Genomic DNA, 19,429 nt, shown 5'->3' with positions numbered 1-19,429 from the left:
TTGACACATTTTTTCATCTCGACAAATATTTATTTTTTTTTACAATTTGCCTCACATAACTAATTCATAATTAATTGTAACATAAATGTTGTTGATTAAAAATTGTATGTTAGTCACCGCAGAAGAATCTCAGGAAGATAAAAGAAAAAGAGAACACCATGTTTTGTCAAGAAAACATTTGCAAAATCTAACAATTAATTATTATTAATTAAGACGGTACATTTTGTTCAGGTCGTGAACGAATATTCGGATTGGGAACGGACTGTGCAGCATCCGGTGAATACAAAAGATGCATGTGTTCAGGCACTGAGCGACGCACAATTTGTAGCACCGCTCGTTCAAACTGGCGATCTTTTCACTCTAAGACACACGAAGAAGCCAAATAATCCTCACATCGCCCCACCACCAGAGATCGAGAAGGAACCCATGCCAAAAACCTTCTTTTACGTTTTCGATTATCAGATGAAGGACGGGGACTATCCACAGGTAAATGAAATCACATTTGATTACGATCTTTTTCAAAGAAAATAAAAATTCGAAAAGTGATCGACCCCATCGCTTATTCAGCTTCAAAATAATTATAAAACGTGAAATAATAATAAATGGAAAACTTGAAAAAAAAAACATTAAGCTGTACGACTATGAGTAGCTTGAACTTTTGGAAATGGGTTAAAATATATCCCATCATGCATAAAAAACTAAGCAAAAGGTGGGACAGTTTTGAACCTAAAGATTTAATAGGAATCAAACGTAGAAATGCAATTAGAAGTGTGGCGATGTTTTAATTGTTTAAAGGGTAACGACTTCGTACCTCTATATATTTAGATATAAATGAAAAGTTTAGAACTTTTCTCTCTGACGAATCGTGCAGAGTGATAATTTACGGGCGCCGATATATGTCAAAGTTGTTCGCAATTGGAACGCAATTAACACGGACGAACTTTTATTTACCATGACGAAATTTTTTCAACGCTAGAATCGTCGAATAAAACATACGCGCGTGGAGAAACAAAACGTTCAACTCGCACTGTACACAATGATCGTTATTGTCCATCGACGGTACGTAATTCTGAAACAGAGTTTCCGGTTATCGCAGAATTTACAACGCGAAGCTTTTCAATTAATTAAGCGATTTCTCGTAAAACGCCGGCTCGAGGGTAGTTTCCCGTTATCGGAATATTTTTTCTACCGAAGCTATTTCAATTTCGTCATTGCAAACGATAAATTAACTGTGGAAAGAAAAACGTATGATTGCGAACTGCGCGGGACAAATGTTTTTTTATCTTCTCTTTTTTGACCCGTTATATTAAACGCGTACTAAATGAATATTTAATTACTTAATAAATAATAATTGATTGTCTGTTAAAATTACTTTTAAAGAGAAACAATTGGATACGCGTAAAAATCATATAAGTATAAGCATATGCTTGTAAAGTTTGTACGTTCGTTTGATCAAGAACAAATGCAACAAAGACGAAAAAATAGAAAACGTTTATAAGAACCACAATAACGTGTTACCGAGAGGAATTACGGTAGAAGTGTTTCACAATGTCGGCATACACGTGGTTCGTACAAGTAGTACAGCTCGCTCGCGTCTGCTACTAGCTAAACTAGCATAACATTCTAACCATAGGTGATTCATGGATGCGCACGAGAGAGAATCGCGTACATTCTACCCTGCGATAATATACGACGCGTGCATATTCCTAGTTACGCATTAGTTTCTCTCGTTGCCGAGAATGCCCGTGGTGTTATATGTATATTTGGACAAAGAAAAATATATACGCGTCTCTACCATAGTTTCCGACCGATCTAAATAATTGGAAAAGTAAACGAATAGTGGAACAATTCCAAAATAAGACAAGAACAAAAGTATCTTAACCATAAGAGTAAGCGATTCTATGGAAAATGATTACTTATGATGGTGATCGTGATAAACTAAACACCGTTAACTGAACCCTAAGATTTACTCATTGTTAAGAAAGAAAAAATCTTATGGAAATGATTTGAATTCGCGAACAAAATCTTACATAATTCAATCGTAACGGAATGAACGGTCTGTGCATTATTTAAAATAAATTTCGTTATTAGATTCGCGGTAGTGCATATTTCTGTATATAAATTATTCCTTTCAGGTTTTCACTCAGAGAAAATCTCAATATGGTCTTTCTTTCCAACTACCGCAGGCATTCTCGAGCAGCTTCCGTCCGCTGATTTTCTTTACGGAGCTAATTAAGGACGAGTACGGCTTAATGAGCGCGGAAAAAGATCCACCTTGTAAAAATAAAACCGCGCGTTGCGCGTCTCGCGAATAAAAATAGAACGAACCTTTCCTCTGCCATAATGAAAAATGAAAGTGAAGAAGCTCTATTCTTTCCTTTCTTTTTCTCTCAGAATGAAGAATAGAAACCCTTCATTCTGTTATACACGTTATCTTATTTAATGATAATTTCCTTACGCGCTTCAGTAATGACTTCGCGTACATCGAACGTTCCATCCTATTCTTGTTGTTTTTTTTTCCAAGATTATTTGGATTTCATATTATTCATCTAGTCAAATATTTCACGTTTGTATCCGTTCTCGCGTTTTAATACAAAAAATGGATTTTTATTCCAGCGTGTATAGATAGAGACTAACTAAAACTAGACCATCTGAAAATAATGCTTTACTTTCCGGTCCTTCTAATATGTATGTACGTTCGCGACGGGAAAATAATTGGGCGATAAAAGAACAATGGCCGGTGCTCTCCTAAGCTTTCCTCCCTTCGTTCTCACTTGATTCCCCCTCAGTTGCAACCGGCCAGGCAATCCTAGCATTGTTCCACGGGGTCGTCGGGATGGATCCGCCGGCGTTTCCTCTTACGAAGAATCGAAATGATTTCGCGACTGCATCGGGGGCTAAACGGAAAATCTCAAATGGCCCAGGAAAGCCGAAACCGGCTTTTTCCATTTCAATTTAAATCCACTATCGTCTCCGCTACTTCCTGCATACCCTTATTAAAGTTAAATCGTGAATTGATCAAACTATGCAATGATAGAGATAAACGTATCCGATCTTTTCTAATAGATCTATCAAGAAATGTATAAGTATAGATAGTTACTTCTCCCTATAGGAAGAGCTAATCCGTCCGCGAGCTAATCGTCTAATTGAAATGTTCAAAAATAACCTAGATATCGAATTTTTAAAAGATTATTATTTTCTATATCGTTAAAGACAAAATAATCGATGTATGGGAAACATTTTGCTTAAAATGTTGCAATAAACATTGTTTTCTCTCTCTTTCTCTCTCTCTCTCTCTCTCTCTCTCTCTCTCTCTCTCTCTCTCTCTCTCTCCATCAGTCATGTTAAATAGACCCAAGGATTTAGTCGATAATTTGATTGAATATAAAATAAAAAAATAAATTAACATATATATTACAAAATAATACTTTATATAGAAAGAAAATTGACAGTCCAGAGAGCCAATATGCACCTATATCTACCTATGGTAGATATATCACGAATTATGTAACTATATTCAACACTGTAATATCCCTGTAAACACTACAAGTACAGCTATACATTCATGTATACTGGAATTACAGAATTACGATGCAGGAATCGGCAATAACGTCAATAAGATATTCATGGGAATATCGTGTAATTACCTCGTCATACTATGAGCTGTGCTTTCACATTAATCGAAGCCTATGTTGATAGTCGATATCGTTGTCGGTTTCATTGCATATAAACATATCGTTTACTAATTTCTATCCAAAATTCATTATTTTTCTTTCTAACGGAGATAATACGAGACAATATAAAAGAAAAGATATATCAAAAGAGACGATTAATATCGATTCGAAATTCCATTGAAAATGATTTTTATATAAATTGTATTTTCGTTTCAGCTAATGGTTAGAGAAAAAAAAGAAAAACGAAAGACCCGTTTATCGGAAAAAAAAAAAATTGTAAACGACGAAAGAAAAGATCGTAAAAAGAAAAAGGAAAAAGGAAAGTCTTCATAAGAGAAATCTTTGGAAAAGACTGAGAAAATCTTGTTTATCGACGTGACACCGCATTAAGGGCGAGAAAAAGCGTTCAACTGGAAAGGGGCGTTAAAATAATAGCAAATAAAATGGTGGTCGCGTAGCTAGTCTTGGTCTTCGGCAATTCGGCCTGCCAGCAATTTTCTAAGACTTTCAGAACAATCTTCGACCGAAAAAAAAAATAAAAGCAAAAAGAGAGAAAGACGGAGAAAAGGGAGAAAAAAAAGGAAGAGAAATAGGAAGAGGAAAAGGAAAAGTTTGATGACACACAACACAAACGATTTTTCTTTTTTCTTTCTACTTGTTCTTTCTCTTCTTTGCCAGCATCTTCGGCAGTATTTCAGTTTCCATTCTCCAGGGGGAACACCCCCATCTGTTCGAACAACCGGAGAGTAAATTACCCGTATCAAAGCGAGTTCGAAGGATCAGCTTTCAACGCTTCGATGGTCGTTACTTGGTTCGTCAGGATTTTGTTGAAGGTGCTAAGTGTTACAATCCGATTAACGAAAATACAATTTTAACAAAATGACCGCGAGCGAAGAAAAAATAAAAGAAACGATGAAATAATGGAAACGGTTCGATTCATTTTTAATCGAATTAAAATATTGTCCGATATACGTTTACGTATTTCCACGATATTCATTTGTTAATCCACATCGTATAGAAGTGCATTTTTTTTAGCGTCGACCCATTCGTTCATCGACCCATATCAACATTATATACAAGACTGGAGTTAACGAAATGATCATTCTGTTAGAAATTTAACTGATAGAAATCTGATAGAAATCTGATAGAAATCTGATAGAAATCTGATAGAAAAACTTTCTTTTAATTGCTCTAACAGAAAAGTAAAAGACGCGAGAGAGAGAGAGAGAGAAAGAGAAAACCGTAAGGAAAGTTTGCATTTTTCATAATAAAATGTTGTCTCGCGTATTAAAATATCGTACTACTACTAATGCTGGTACTGCTAATGTTACTACTGCTACTCGCACTACCACCATCATCATCGCCGTCAACGGGATAAAAGGTTTTGACTCGCGTACATTAAAAGTTATAAAGGTGTTCAGTGTTCGGCACAGACTGCACGCGCCCATCATCTTTGAAACTACTTCCGGAAACGAAGAATCTTTAATTTAAAAGAATCTTGGAGAACAGGCGAGAAAAGAACGTTCGAGGTAAAAAAGAAAAGTAAGAAAGTTTTATTGTAAACTCGTCCGTCAAGAAGCATATCTACGAGCTAATAGAAAAAAAGTAAAGAGAAAATATAATCAATCTATTATCAAAAAATAATCAAATCAAATTGATTGATAGAGAATTAATGAAGAAATTCTATAAGCGTCCACGATTAAATTGAATTTTTCATCAAAACGTTCGATATTCTGGAATCAATTCTTTTATAGATACACATATATGTATAACTACTATTTTCAATGCCTTTGATGGCAATTTGCAACAATAAATACACTTTCAATCGCGTTCATTTTTGAATCACCGAAAGCTCTCAAATGAGAATCGTACGATTATAATTAGAAACGATCGTGCAGTTTACATTACGGGTTCGATAAAAGCCATTTCAATGATCAAAATTACGAGGCGAATTCGAATAAAACGATTCGTTTATAACTATATCAGCGATATTCCCCGAAAACTTGGACAATTATTTTCAGATAACTGTCTATTCAATCGCATTCCACAAATCCACTGGTTTTCACCGCAAACTCGCGCATAGCTCGCATCTCAGCTTAGTTAGCGGAAACGCGAGCATTGCGAGAAACTCCTAAATTAATAAACGATCGATCCTTCATCGATTTTCCTGGTCTATGCATATCCCAAAGATTTCCTTTGATAATTAATACGTTTATAGACGGAGCAAGTCTCCGAGAGGCTTGTGAATTATTTTGTAAATTTTTCCTTCTGCAACACACTCGGTCGCTACTACTAGTTTTCAATCAACATCTATTATGTATCTATTACATTTATTATAATCTGATATCACTATAGAATAAAAGTCAACGCGGATGATCGAAATATAACGTAAGGGACATAGCGAGCTACAAGTCTTACACATTCGAATTTGATAAAACAATCTATGCTAGCAATGAAGCGGCGAGTCATTAAATCCTACAGTTGGCTGATGAAAATAGAAGCCTTAGGCTACATCCTCGTCATCTATCGCTTTCGTATGCTTTTGTCTCACCGTCGTTTTCATCCTTGTCGTTTTCATCCTTGTCGTTTTCATCCTTGTCGTTTTCATCCTTGTCGTTTTCATCCTTTCAGAAGACTTTAAACTTGTCCACGGTACAAAGACGGTGAGTAAAGCGGCTCGAGGCACCTTCCGATTCTTCTATAGATTTTCCCCGTTAACGGTGCATTTCTTGCTCGTCTACGAACTTGGTTTATTAACTTCATGGGCCACGATGATCTATTCCGAAACTGCTAAATGTGAATCCGCAATGAGAAACAAGCCATCGAGCATAGTTCCGGAGCCTTTATTATCAACTACTCAGTTTCAGTTAAAACTTCTAACTTACTCCCTGACTGTAATCATTCTTTATCAAATTGAAAGGCTCGGTTTGCACGAATTCGATACCACTTTAATACCACCCAAAATACTAAATAAATATATTTAAATCGAAGTGTTCTTTTTTGGTTATTTTTAATGGCACGTGAAATATCTATTCTCTATATAAGACAGAGGAATAAATATAGAGGGATGCATAAATAGGTCGAGAGAAAGAAAATTGAAGAGAGGGAGAGAAGGAATAAGAGAAATCGTGAGAGCAGGGATAGGACATAGAAACCAAATCCAAAACGCGAAGTTGCAAGGCCAGTGTACGTGTTGCGTATCCATCACTGTCTAACTGTAGAGAGAAGGTTCATCGAAGTTGTTTCGCCAACTGGATTTCGTCATTGTCGAGAATCCAAGCTAACACACGGTATATACATACTAGTGCGGCCTCTAATACCATTAATTTCATTACGAAACGAATGTACGATGCACGCTTGGATATATCGGACCGATTCTACCTCCGTTTCCTCGAATTTCTACCAAGTTCACGATTCGAAACAATTTCTCTTACTAAGAAACTCCTTCCCTTTCTCTTACCGATTTCTCTTATTAGATACTGGCATAGATACTTTCCTATTGAGTTTATCTCGCTAAACGAGTTTAACTAAAGAAAAACTCATTAATAGGATGTTAATAATAACCAAACGCAGAAATAACGGAAACTCCTATTCGCCTTAAAGTTAAGCTTACAATTAGACTGAATCTGAGTCCTATGCATTTATGTCGATTTTATATAAACACGTACACGAGATATGCCTTCAATAAACTCGGCAAGGGTTTTATAGTTTTTCCAAACTACAAATACACATCAATAGGAAACCGGATTTTCTTCAAAGAATTTCTAATACTCAGATACCAAGAATGTTGCGAACAGTTTAGAAAATATCTTATATATTTAAGTGTAAATGCATTTACTCTACTGGCAGTGTCCTTATTTACACTAGAAAATACATATAGATATTTGAGAATTCTCAAAACTCCAAAGGTAAGAGCGTCGTGGAAGCTTTCAAAAGCAAACGCAGACTCAGGATTGCAAGATTATCGAATAAATATCAGGAAATATACGTCTAAGTTTCAAGAGCTTTTTGCTAGTCTCGCATTTGTCTTTGAAGATGGCGAAAGGGACGATTACAAGAGCGAACGAAGTTAGAATACTATCGGATTTAGGATCGCTCAAACGTTTCGAATTTACGAGATCTCGAAACCGAGAATATTTTGCGGAAGGCGAACGTACAATGTGGTCAAAGTCATTTATGAACGACGTCAAGTTTAAATCAAATATTTTAATTAAACAAGAAACGAGGATCAAGAAATTAGAATCGAAGGAAAGAATATCATAAGCAAATCGATAATTAGTTTTATCGATGATAAGAAATAACGCGAATAACGAATAATAGAAATGATTCGATTGAATATAATAATTTTAACTGGCTCTTCATTCGCTCGATCAGAAAATTCCATGATAAAATCTAGTCAAATTAACGCAAAGAGGACGAACTAAGATCTACCTTTAATCTTAATGCATTTTCTTTCTTTTTTTTTTTTCCTATTACTCTTAAACTCTCTGACCTCAATTCCGATCTTCCCCTTTTTCGTAGCCCACTTCTTCTCTTCTATTTCCTTTTGTTCGTGTCTACTTAGTATAAATCTACGAATTCAAAGCTTTCTTCTAAATCTATTATGATATCAAAATGATATTAAAAATGTAATCATATTTGTACAAACTTGAGGAAATATTTTATTGTCGCATGGAAGATATTTCATTAGAAAAATAATCTGCAAGTTGTTCATCAATTGAAATTATTGAATGAAAATAGTCATTTCATGTAGAAATAGTCGTTGCTTGATTTAGACGATACAGTCAAAAGTATATATCGAAAAGATAGATAGCGTAAAGACGATTGCATCCATCGTGCTAAAGGACTCGATCTCGAAGCAATTTCGTCGGTTAATGGTTCTTCGATACGATGAAATCGAAACTATCGAAAGCGATACTATTGAAATAATGGTAGAACCGTGAAGAAAAAACTAATTCGACGAAAGTCACGATACTTTTTGAAAATAGCGTAATATTGCTCTCACCTACCGAATCTCGCGTTCAATTACAAATTCGAAAACTATTATATGTATATAATATAAATAAGAATAATTATGTTAATTACTGTAACTAATTCTACCAAATAAAGGAATATTTTGGAGGCGCGAATAAATGTTAAATAATAATTTATTTAATGGTGCGTTAAATAGATATAAATGCGCGAACTCATTGGTTTTTTTAGTTGAAAAGGTTCGTTCCGTTTTCTTCGAGAAACGTGTAACTAATCTCGCAGGAAAGGAGTTGCCACAGAAATTGAATTACTCGTACGTGTCCTGTGCTAGGAAGCAGATAAATTCGCCACTGGGAGACGTTTGCCGGCGCGACGACAATCTTTCCGACATATTAACGCGTTATAGCTCCGAGCCCGTCGTACACGCCAACGCGAGATCATAAATCCTCTTACCTTTATTGCTACGACATTAAGAAACAAAAGGGTAGACGAACGGGATACAAAAGAAAAATACTTATAATCTATCAACTCTTCCTGTTTATATATAATATTTCTCTCTCTCTCTCTCTCTCTCTCTCTCTCTAATGTAAGTGTCTGCGTCCGCGTTGAGATTTCGATCAAATTAATACACCCAATGCAATACTATACTCGATCAAATGAATTTATTCTACAAGTTGATAAGATTGTATCTATAAAGAGATAAATGCATAAATAAATCAAACTATTATCTGGTTAAATTGCTTATCTACATTTGACTTGCACTTTACTTCTCTTTTTTTATTTTCGCCAATAGAAAAAAGGAAAAGAGAGATAAAGGGAAAAAAAAAGAAGAAAGCTCTCGTTTCGTTGCTTTCGAGCAACATCAATGATTCTATGGAAGAAAATCGGAAAAACTCTTTTCTCGCCTTTTCTCTTCCATTTCTTTCAACGTTTTCCTAGCTTATACAAATATTTCACGAAGCTTGGTCACAGTAAGATAAACTGCTTTACAGAAAATGGGCTCCGTTCACGGCGAGGAGCTACCTTTCGTCTTTGGTGCTGCGCTCGTAGACGGATTCGCACACTTCCCAAAGAATTACACGCGATCCGAAGTGGCACTATCCGAGAGCATCGTTCAATACTTTGCCAATTTCGCTAGGACTGGGTAAGTCGATACGTAATTCAATATCTATAATATATTTTTTCCTATCGTTGAATGACGAGTAGATAGATCAATACTATTTCCACATAAACCAAACACTAATTAACATCCCCCTTCTCTCTCTCTCTCTCTCTCTCTCTCTAAAATTGGAAATAATTACACATCTAGAAATTGAGTACATATTAATCGCTTGTAATTATTTATTCATTATGCTTTCGAGCAACGTTTCACTAACTAAAATATGTTTAATACGTATCTATTTCGTATATTGAAACATACAGTATATATGATAGAATATATGTATGAGTATACGTGCGTTCTTGTATCGTGGAAGATTTCAATTTAACTTGATCCCATTCTTGATTATAAACTCTTTGAAGATTTCCATTGTTCTTAGGTATCAACAAATTGGACCCGTTTTATAAAACACTTGCGGCGTGTCGTTAGTGACAGACAAGAACATTTGCATCTCTATTAGAAATTCAAAAAGGCCGAATAACATCTTGGTGTCGCTTAGCCGAGATCGTTCGAACGAATAAATACGGAGATGGGTGCTTCGTTTCGACGGAATCGAATCTTTCCAACGATACCCAACTCCCACAACGCTTTTCACAAACGTGCTAATCGAAATTTGCATGGTTACCATTCGTTTCGATATCCGTAAGATCGGCTGTTCGTTCGTCTTCGATCGAATTCGTTAAAAAATAATGGCTCGTTGTCGGTAAACCAACGATAGGAGTGATCTCTTCATTCCCTCCCCCCCCTTACTCCTCTTTTCCCGTACCGTGAAATAACTTTTCCGTTTCTTCGTTTCTCGTTCATTCGCCGACATATGGTCAATTTTTCTCGATCGTTCTCGCAACGAGCTCACTCGCGATACGAATAGAGAGTTTCGTTAAAAATCCTGATACTTTGGAATAAAAATCCTCCAAAAATCACACTCACGTATACTCACACTGACAAAGAAATACAGAGAAAAGTAGAAAAAATAAAAAAAAAATAGAAAAAGTAGATAAAAAGAGAGAAAATATTTTTTTTGTTCGTGGCAAGGACGGAAGGAACGAATTTTCATCTCGCTCCTTCATGAATATGGAAAATTAGACCTTTCCGGTGGATAGAGGTCTATTCGTTTCTTTTTTAACGCGCTTCCCGTAAATTGATTTCACGCGACGCGGCTGCTATGATGCTATTCGCGACGTCCGTTTTTCATTCCAAGAATTTTCATTCCAAACGAAGACGAACGGAAGTTGTTCTTTGACTAATCTCGATATCGTTATCCAGTATTATCATTTTTCACGACGAAATGATTACTATCGCCATTGTTTAACGATAAAATGACATTATTACAATACTTTCTTGTTTAATCGTTATTCATCTATTCACACGAATCTTATCGCTCGATATCATTTTATTGTAGAAACTTCAAATCGAAGCAGATCAATTGCCGTAAAGTTTATCGTCGTAGAAATTCTACGCGACGATTGCTCTAGATCGCGAACAGGAAAGATAACACAACATCTCGTTCCTCTCTCATCCTCGTCCACGAACTGTACAAACTCGATCCCATTGCAAAACTAGCAAGTTATTGGCGACATATGCGAAAGCACAAGACCCACCCTTTCCATGAATATGTAAGAGTTAACTTGAAACAACCCAACGACGATATTTCGATTCGCGTTCCTTTACGAGTCCCAATATTTATCCGCATATGCGTACAGTCTATCCTACAACGTGTTAATCATTTTTCAACCTAATTCATTCAAGATTTATCAATAAGAAGAGTTATTAAGTAAGTTAGAAGATACCTATATGTGTAAGTTAGAAACAAAATCCTTATTCTATCTACGATCTCGACCCAATAAAATCCGACAAATTTCTCGTGCTTGGTCCTTTAGCGTTGTTTGCTCTTTTCTATTATGTATCATCCCTATCCTTTTCATTCGATTCTTGATAATGCAGCTATCTTCTCTTCTTTCCTATCACGTAAGCTCTATCATTCGATCATTTCCGTTCTTTCTCAATCCGTTCATTCTCTTTCCATTCTTATGTCTTTCGTCCGTGTTACTATTGTTTGACCCCCCAATCTATTTGTACGACTTCTACTTTCTTTTCACTATTCTTTGCCTTTTCTTTGTCTATTGTAAAAATGTCTTTGAAATCTAGCCATTTGTAGAACGATAATCGTATATCGTGCTACCAAATTTCATTAATTTAATGTTAATTTACTAAACCCTTAGAAAAAATATAAAAAAAAGATATTGAAATATATATTTCCAATTGAAAGGAGGCAGAAATTTTCTTTTGTATACAAGGTTATATAACGCGTCAAGCAGGAAGCATTATTGGCGTTTGAGGAAAGAGGTAGAACCCCTTCAAATTTCCCAAGTTTTTCTTTCAACGTCTCTTTTGTTATACCTCCGCGCTTTCATCGTACAAAGGCAAGAGTCTTTGTGGAAGCGTGCGTATACCTACGCGTGAAAATTTTTCCTTTGATCAAAATCTTCTATTATTTTAGTAATCACGAGAAAAAATCGATTTCATTCTCATTCGAGATCTAACTTATGATAAAAGAAAGAAAGAAATAAAAAAAGAGGGAAACGTATTCGCGTCTGTTTCGCAACGATCGATATAATTGCTACGGAAGCCGGCATTAAATCGTCAATGTAGAGAGAGGGAGGGGGAGGGAGGGGGAGGGAGAGAGACGTTTTATTGACCGTGTACATATTATTATACCCCTCGGTATAATTTATCACAATTTACGTCCGCGAGACTGCATCGTCACACGTCGTAATTCAAACTTGACCGACGCTAACTCCAGAGATTATCTCCGCTGTCCAGCTGAACTCCAACCACTAGCCTGCTTCTACTAGACCGGTTCTAGTGACACGTTCCTAGTGACACGTTCCTAGTGACACGCTTCTAGTAACACGTCCGCTAGTATCATCCTGCTAACTTGCTCGCAATTCTCGATTCTGATTTAATCGCTAACGATCGAATCTAAAAATCCCGATAGAAATCTTTCCGTAATCACGATGAATATTTCTAATGAAAACATACTAATTTTACCTTGTTAATAATAATATCAATTGGCAAATTCAGCGAACGAAATTTAATATTAGCAAAAGAAATACCCAGAAGGAATCGTTACATCGCGCTCGGACCTACTAGGCGTCCTATAAATGTCTCATATATGCAGCGTTCGGAATGAAAGGGTTAAATGAACAAATGTCAAACTAACGTTGCTTTTAGATTTTCGAAAAATATCATAGCTCGCTACAACGAAGACATATTTTTCATGGAATATAAAATGAAAGACGAAGAAAAGGAATTGGCATAATGCTAGAACGTAAATAGAAAAAGTCTAAGAAAAGTAGTCGTATTCGTAGTTGCAGGTAGAAACGAAGGAAGAGGCGCGCAAACATGATTTTCATGCGAATCCTTCCTAATAAAATTTGTCTCTCTCGGCATTGGAATACTTTCGCCTAGAGCGTGTAAGGTGTCGGTATCGCTCTATATCGTTCCATTTCCCTCTACTACCCCCCTATTTCGCTCTATTTTGCTCGTATAAGGGAAAATACATCTGTCTCCAGTGAACCATGAAGAAAGGTATTATGCCGCGTATGGCTTCTTTTCAGGAACACACTTCTTTCTTAACGACGTATCTACATACCAGTATGATACTTTGACACGTCTCTCTCACCTTTCTTACCAATTCTCTTTGAAGTTAAAGATAATGCTGTTCTCTTAGAAATTGTCTACTAACTTTTAAAGTACGTAGATTTACGTATCAAAATATATCGGATCAAATTTTATTTTATCATCGTCAAGGGAACAATCGGAATGTTCGATCTTCACTAACAACCAACTACCTTTCCTACATACTCTATTCTTTATGATGAGTATTTTATTCCTTTAAACTATTTACTTGAAAATATTAATGCATATTTCTCTATAGAAAGCTGCTAGCTAGAATTATTATTTAAATATAGATTTGTTATAGAATGTAAAACAATAATAAAAGAATAACGGAGCAAAGAGCAATGCTCAGTTATATAATTCGTATAATAATAAAGATGCATTAATCATCGGACAAATTTCGCGTTTCATGTCCATTTCTGGCTCTTTAGAGATTGATAATTATAATGTTATTGGTTTTTACGCGAAATCCTTTGCCCGCATATATTATCGTGCAGGAAATTATTGGAGTATCAATAAAATCCCAACGAGTGGGAACATTAAGGCCGATTATTCAAATAAATGCCATATATTCGATTAACCATTTAGAGCAATTAAATGTTGCATGAGAAACAATTGATGAATGATTTCACGAGCTGCGAGGAATATACGAGATACTTACTTTGTATCACTAATGCGTACACTTTATCACGATTTTCGTATGAAAATATTTTCCGAATTAGCATCATTGCGAGTAATAGAAATTATTGAATCGCTTATATCTTCAATTACCAGGCAAGAAAGTAAAAGTCAGAATTATTAGTTTTACACAGAGACAAGCGTGTACAATATTAAATATTTCAAGTGCAATTTAAATTTAGCTGTCACATTTTAAATATGAAACTTGATAATATATTCTCGATTAAAATTACAAAATATACATACTATAATGGAAAAACATAGCAATGCTTGTTCTGTTTTTATACAATATATAACATTTTTTCAAGAAAATTTGGAAAATGACAGATTTCCATTGATTGACATTATTCGAATATCGTTAGAAAATTTCATTTATTCGTTGCGCGCGACACAGAATTTCTTTTATAAAAATAATCGATAAAAAAAACATATCTCCGCGTAAAAGAAAAATCTGCTATGAAAACAAGTAAGTATCTCTCGCTACTTTCCATATTTTCTCATTGAACAATCTTCCTAAATTATTTCTCGATTTTTAAGTATAATATTTCGAAAGGGCAAAACTATATATATATATATATATATTCCATTGTCCAAGAACAGATCGTTCGAGACCTTATCCGAGAGAATTACGACAAGTTCGACTAGAGCTTCGATGTAACTCCGTCCTTCGCTCCCTCATTCTCTCTCTCTTTCTCTCTTTCTTTCTCTGCTCGGTTTCCTTGCCCTCTGATAACCTCGAACCCGTTATCGATTCTTCACCCCACTTCACTCGTTTCCCTCGACACCCAAGTACATACCTACTTTTCTCTCTATCCGTCTCTCTCTCTCTCTCTCTCTCTCTCTCTCTCTCTCTCTCTTACTCACTCATTCTCCTCTCCGTCCATTATGCATACCTAGCTTGAGAGAGAAGAGAGAAAAGAGGGAGCGAGAGAGAAAAGGGAAGGACCTTCCAAGTAGCAGTTTACCTGTTGCAATACATGAAACTGCGTGTGATGCATCATCTTCGAAGATGCCACGAAAATACATATAACATAGTAAAAAACATTAAACATTGAATTAATTAAAATATTAAAAATCTTTGGTAAATTCTACGCGAATATTTCAAATAAGAATATTTTTTTAAAAGTTATTTTTCATAGTAAATTTCATATTTTATATTTATGTGTGTGCCTTCAAAAATGCATTTATATAATACATATATTATAAAAAAACAGTCATTTAAGGTGCGTTAAAATAGAACAAAATCTTGAAGATTTGTTGTTACATCCAACGATGATCACCTGTAACAAAAAGCAAACTATATTAGTCATACAGTCAAGTGATACAATAGCCTAACATATGAGTGGTCCAATTCATAGATGCACTTTTCATTTGAATTCCCTATTTATTTTTTAATTAAAGTTAAGCGCGTGATTTTACATTAAAAAATATAATTAATTAAGAAACAGGAAAAGTACAAATATTATAATAAGTTACTAATAAAAATGATATCTATTAATTATTATAAAATACTTTTAAACTATATATACGATAAATAAAAAAGAAAAATTGCAAATTTAATAAAATACAATCACATTAAAAAATTTTAAAGACGAAATATGAAAAACAAGATGACTGTAATATTTACTGAATGTTAATCAAACTTCAAAATTTAATAATACGAGAATTTTAATATTTTTGACTAACTAACTAAAAACTTATGCATCTTTTGGACGATATGGCACATAAATTTGGTGTGCCAAGGAGATGGAATGATCCATCATCTCCAATTACAATTAAAAATTAATGACGAGCAAAAATAAATTATGCAATAGAATATAAAATCTGACTAAAGAACTATTTTCAAAAAGTTCGAACTTATTGTTGAACTTTTGAAAATAACTCAATAGTTCAATAGTAGTTGCCCACTTGATACCACAAATTTGTGGGGGCCTCATCGGCAATAAGCCTCTTCGGCAATAAGCCTCTTCGGCAATAAGCCTCTTCGGCATTTAGCCTCTTCTTTCTTCATCCCTGAAAACTGCATTGGACATATTTTCTACGTGCTGAGCAAGATAAGATCTCGCATACTTTTATTGCAAGTTCACTCGTATTTTCTTTGATAATTCTAATTCTTGATTATTACAAAATTAATTTACATTTTCCCTTTTAGTTATTCAAGCTCGTGGACCATCAATGAACTTAGAGTTCATTGACATATCCACGAGCACAATTAAACAAATGTCCAAGCAGATAATTATCAATGACCTAATAACACATCGCACTTTTAATTTCAAGTAATAAAATAGAATTGAAATAAATAATGCAATAAATGTTATGCATTTTCTTGCAATATTTTAATTTCATTCATTCGTTATATTTCTAATTGAGGAAATCGCGATTGTGCAAAGTGCTAATACTTAAAACTAAGTATCAAATCGATCAAAGTATTTGCGAATTTGTTCGACTCTATCTCGTTCGAGATAGAATCGAAATAGAAATAAATCTTTCAAAACGTTGCAAATTCCTTTGAATCTCATGATACATATTAAAGATTACAGAAGAGTCACAAAATAAATGTACAAAGCAAGCATAATAGAATGAATAAAAAAAAAAACAAAATTTTTGTAACAATTCTGTGTAAACCAGGAGGCGAAATTTCCACTCCGGAGTGGTAACAAAACCTCACGCCTTTCCTAGATCCTACCTACTTAAAATTAAAGTTTTCACATTCGCTCAGAGAAGTATGTTACCTGCCCGCCAATTATCCATATTTAAAAAGAACAAATACACATACGTACCCACCCACTCACTCCACGATTCTCTCACATACCACCAGGGTGCAAAAACCTAAACTAGAGAGCATGCCCCGGGGCACCTCCGACACCCTAGTTCAATCACGTTTTCTAAACTTATGGGAGTACGTACCAATGCTGTAATCGTCTGCCAAGGCTAGTGATTATTGCATAAAAGTCTAAAATAAAAATACAAGTATACACTAGTATATATGCATACTAGTAATATACGAGTATATTAAAGTTGCCACAAATAAATGCGGTAAACTCTACTATTCAAAACGATTCGAAGAAAAAAAAAAATGAGAAAAATTTAATATAGATAGAAAAATACAACCATGTGTATTTTTTATATCACACCTAACTCTAGGTGTGCTATACTTAGTAATATTCTAAGTGGTAAATAATGCATTAATTAAAATCTATCACGAGACGATGTACAGTACACACTACCTAATACGCACATACAGGTGTAAAGTACATCGTGCAATCACTAGCACAATGACAGCCGCCAATATGGGAAAAACTTAAAATTAAACCTATACTAACAGTTTCTCACCCATACGAGTTGCACCTGGGCACACGCATAGATGAGAACGCAGAAAGTATAGGGGGGAGAAACGGGAGATTAATATATTAGAAGCTGAAAATCCTGATCTAAAAAATATAATTAGAAACACATAAATATACAACAGATAAATACATAAATACATTTTTATAAAAATTTATCTAAGCGGCTAAGGACTCTATAATTTATTTGATAAAAAATAACTATCTTTTAATATCTTTTAATATCATTTAATATATTTTAAAACCTCGGACGACTCCTTTCATTAAGTTGGCTGTTCTAATAAAAGAACTGGGCTTTGAGCCACCACTTAACTGCTAGAATCTATCCGTCGCGAATGGGTTTGTTTTCTTGCTCATTTATTTATAATATCGAAGTATAGATATATTCAAATTAATCGCGATTAAATAAACTAAATACAAATCAATGCATGTAAGATATTTATTACATGTTTTTCTGGACGAAATCGAGTAAATTAATGCTCGTTTTCACCACTACTAGTCACGAACAAAATATGTAATAAAAAAGAAAGTGCATTAATTAATTGCATTCTTAATTAAATGAATTTAACCGATGAGACAAGAAAACCTATCCTGAACTAATATCATAAAACATACAATACAATATACATTATAATATACAATTTTCATGAGTAATTCCTAAAAAGAAATTACTCATGTGCTCGTCATTAATTTATTTAATTAATTACAACCAGTAACTCGTGCCGATTAGGACCTTTCATCCTCGACATGATTGAGCACYGGAGGGACTTTAAATTTTTTGACTCACTCCGTAAGAAGTTCTACGATGGCTCCAAAACACTCCTATTTTGCAGCAAGTATTTAAGAATTTCTATCGAAGATACATCAAAGATCCATCGAAGATCCATCGAAGAATTCATCCCGCATCTTTAAGGTAGAAAGTCCGTTGTCATATCTGTAAAATAAAATAGAACAAAATGATAAGTTATATGTAATATGATCCAAAATCATATCAAACAAAAACGAATAAAATGCTAATAAAAATGAATACTTACAATGCATTCCAATGGGATGAAGCTCAATTGCACCATGGCGATGCACCTCGCGTGAATCTAATGACACGGTATAGACGAAAATAAGAAACTATAGATGAGTTTCTTATCGCGAAACCGAAATTAAATTATACGACGAACAACACTGAATCTAACTCGCATTTAATTTTAATTTATTATGCGCCCGATCACTGACTCTACAAYTGYWTCCAAAGACTGCTTTGCACACAGTCAATGCAAGTATCAAAATCTTCATTGATGCACTGACTCTAATACGCGAACAGTCTATGCGACTGTTCAAAAATAAAAATACAACTTTGATCGTACAAATTCTACTACAATGACTGCTTTGTTTTCAGTCAATTTAATATAAAAAATTTTTAATACAATCGCGTAACACGAACGAATTGCAATTAACGAACGAACGTGCTTCTATAATCCATGATTTTAATTATATATTTAAACGATATAACAACACTCCCGTATATTGCTTCGCGCACGTTTGCAATAGTCATCTGAAACAGAAGAAAAAAACAGAACTATTAATATCGCTTTTATAACAAACGAATATTAAAAGAATTGTAAAAATGTTTAATACAAAAATATACTTACTTCGAGTCTTCATTGATGAATGCATGATGGGTCTCCTACCCTTAGGATGACGATGGGCACACATTTAAACCGATTAAAAGAAACTTATGGAGTTTCTTTACACGAGCAAACGAAACTTTTTTAACATGCGACGATCAACACTGATTCTACTTTCCGACTTTTTTATATTTAATTTTAACGATGCAACACACACGAGTACCTCATTGCCTACGCGCTCGATTGCAATGATGTTCTGAAACAGAAAAAGAAAAAGAACAATTAATATCATCGCTATAATAAAAA

At 34.5% G+C, this 19,429-nt stretch overlaps 1 protein-coding gene across 6 annotated transcripts in view; it reads left to right on the top strand.

Annotated features, from left to right (window-relative positions):
• The window catches only part of LOC106790052 (neuroligin-4, X-linked-like), a 163,573-nt gene that overhangs the window by 126,871 nt on the left and 17,273 nt on the right, over positions 1 to 19,429 (top strand). For all 6 annotated transcript variants that reach the window (XM_014754712.1, XM_014754715.1, XM_014754714.1 and 3 more), the window contains exons 9-10: positions 232 to 486; positions 9,638 to 9,789. In XM_014754712.1, the coding sequence (XP_014610198.1) occupies positions 232 to 486; positions 9,638 to 9,789 (407 nt within the window). The remainder of the gene's footprint in view (positions 1 to 231; positions 487 to 9,637; positions 9,790 to 19,429) is intronic.

Source organism: Polistes canadensis, unplaced genomic scaffold (assembly GCF_001313835.1).
Source record: "Polistes canadensis isolate GaletaPanama2010 unplaced genomic scaffold, ASM131383v1 scaffold_211, whole genome shotgun sequence".
Lineage (NCBI taxonomy): Eukaryota > Metazoa > Arthropoda > Insecta > Hymenoptera > Vespidae > Polistes > Polistes canadensis.
The sequence above is the reverse complement of the archived record's forward strand: the minus strand, read 5'-3'. Positions and strand labels throughout refer to the sequence as shown.